We start from the raw sequence: 1044 nt of genomic DNA on the forward strand, positions 1-1044 counted from the left end.
CATATCTGATAGTAAGTGGGTTAGCCCTGTTCATGTAGTACCTAAGAAAGGTGGGATCACTGTTATCACAAATGAAAAGAATGAATTGATCCCTACTAGAACAGTGACAATACATCGCATGTGCATTGATTTCAGAAAATTAAATGCAGACACTAGAAAGGATCACTTTCCAGTTCCCTTCATTGATCAAATGCTTGAGAGATTGGCTAACCACCCATATTACTGCTTTTTAGATGGTTATTCAGGTTTCTTTCAGATCCCTATCCATCCGGACGATCAGGAGAAGACGACGTTCACATGCCCATACGGAACATACGCATACAGGAGAATGCCATTCGGCATGTGCAATTCGCCAGCAACATATCAGCGATGCATGATGTCGATCTTTACTGACCTGATTGAAGACTTTATGGAGATTTTCATGGATGATTTCAGCGTCTATGGAAGCTCCTTTAGTGTTTGTTTGTCAAACTTGTGCATGATACTCAAAAGGTGTAAGGAGAAATATCTGGTGCTCAATTAGGAGAAGTGTCACTTCATGGTCAGAGATGGGATTGTTCTACGGCATAAGATCTCTGAGAAAGGCATTGGGGTAGATAAGGCAAAGGTCGAGGTGATGATGAGCTTGCAGCCACCAACAACTGTGAAAACTATCAGAAGCTTCTTGGGTCACGCAGGGTTTTACAGGAGGTTCATCAAGGATTTCTCAAAAATAGTTAGACCTCTCACCAGACTGCTATGCAAGGAGATCAAGTTTAATTTCGACAGCAAGAGCTTAGCTGCGTTCCATACGATCAAAGGAGCTCTAGTCAGCGCACCTGTTGTACAACCGCTAGACTGAGATCTCCCTTTTGAGATCATGACTGATGCTAGCGATTTTGCAGTTGGAGCAGTCCCTGGGCAGCGCAAGGATAAGAAACTTCATGTGATCTATTCTGCAAGCAAAACCATGGATGAAGATCAATGCAGATACGCTACGACTGAGAAGGAACTCCTGGCTATTGTTTTTGCATTCGAGAAGTTCAGATCCTACCTGGTGGGATC

General features: G+C 43.2%; 1 protein-coding gene across 1 annotated transcript; it reads left to right on the plus strand.

Annotated features, from left to right (window-relative positions):
- The first annotated feature begins 376 nt into the window (after positions 1-376).
- LOC106332810 (uncharacterized mitochondrial protein AtMg00860-like) lies at positions 377-841 on the plus strand. Its single transcript, XM_013771305.1, has 2 exons — positions 377-457; positions 524-841. The coding sequence occupies exons 1-2, from the start codon at positions 377-379 to the stop codon at positions 839-841; spliced, it is 399 nt and encodes a 132-aa protein (XP_013626759.1).
- The last annotated feature ends 203 nt before the right edge of the window (positions 842-1044 follow it).

Source organism: Brassica oleracea, chromosome C1, assembly GCF_000695525.1.
Source record: "Brassica oleracea var. oleracea cultivar TO1000 chromosome C1, BOL, whole genome shotgun sequence".
Taxonomy (NCBI): Eukaryota; Viridiplantae; Streptophyta; class Magnoliopsida; order Brassicales; family Brassicaceae; genus Brassica; species Brassica oleracea.

Coding starts and splice junctions, on each gene's coding strand:
- LOC106332810 (XM_013771305.1), top strand. CDS start 377: ATGTCGATCTTTACTGACCTGATTGAAGACTTTATGGAGATTTTCATG. Junction 458..523: donor TCTATGGAAGCTCCTTTAGT/GTTTGTTTGTCA, acceptor GTGCTCAATTAG/GAGAAGTGTCACTTCATGGT.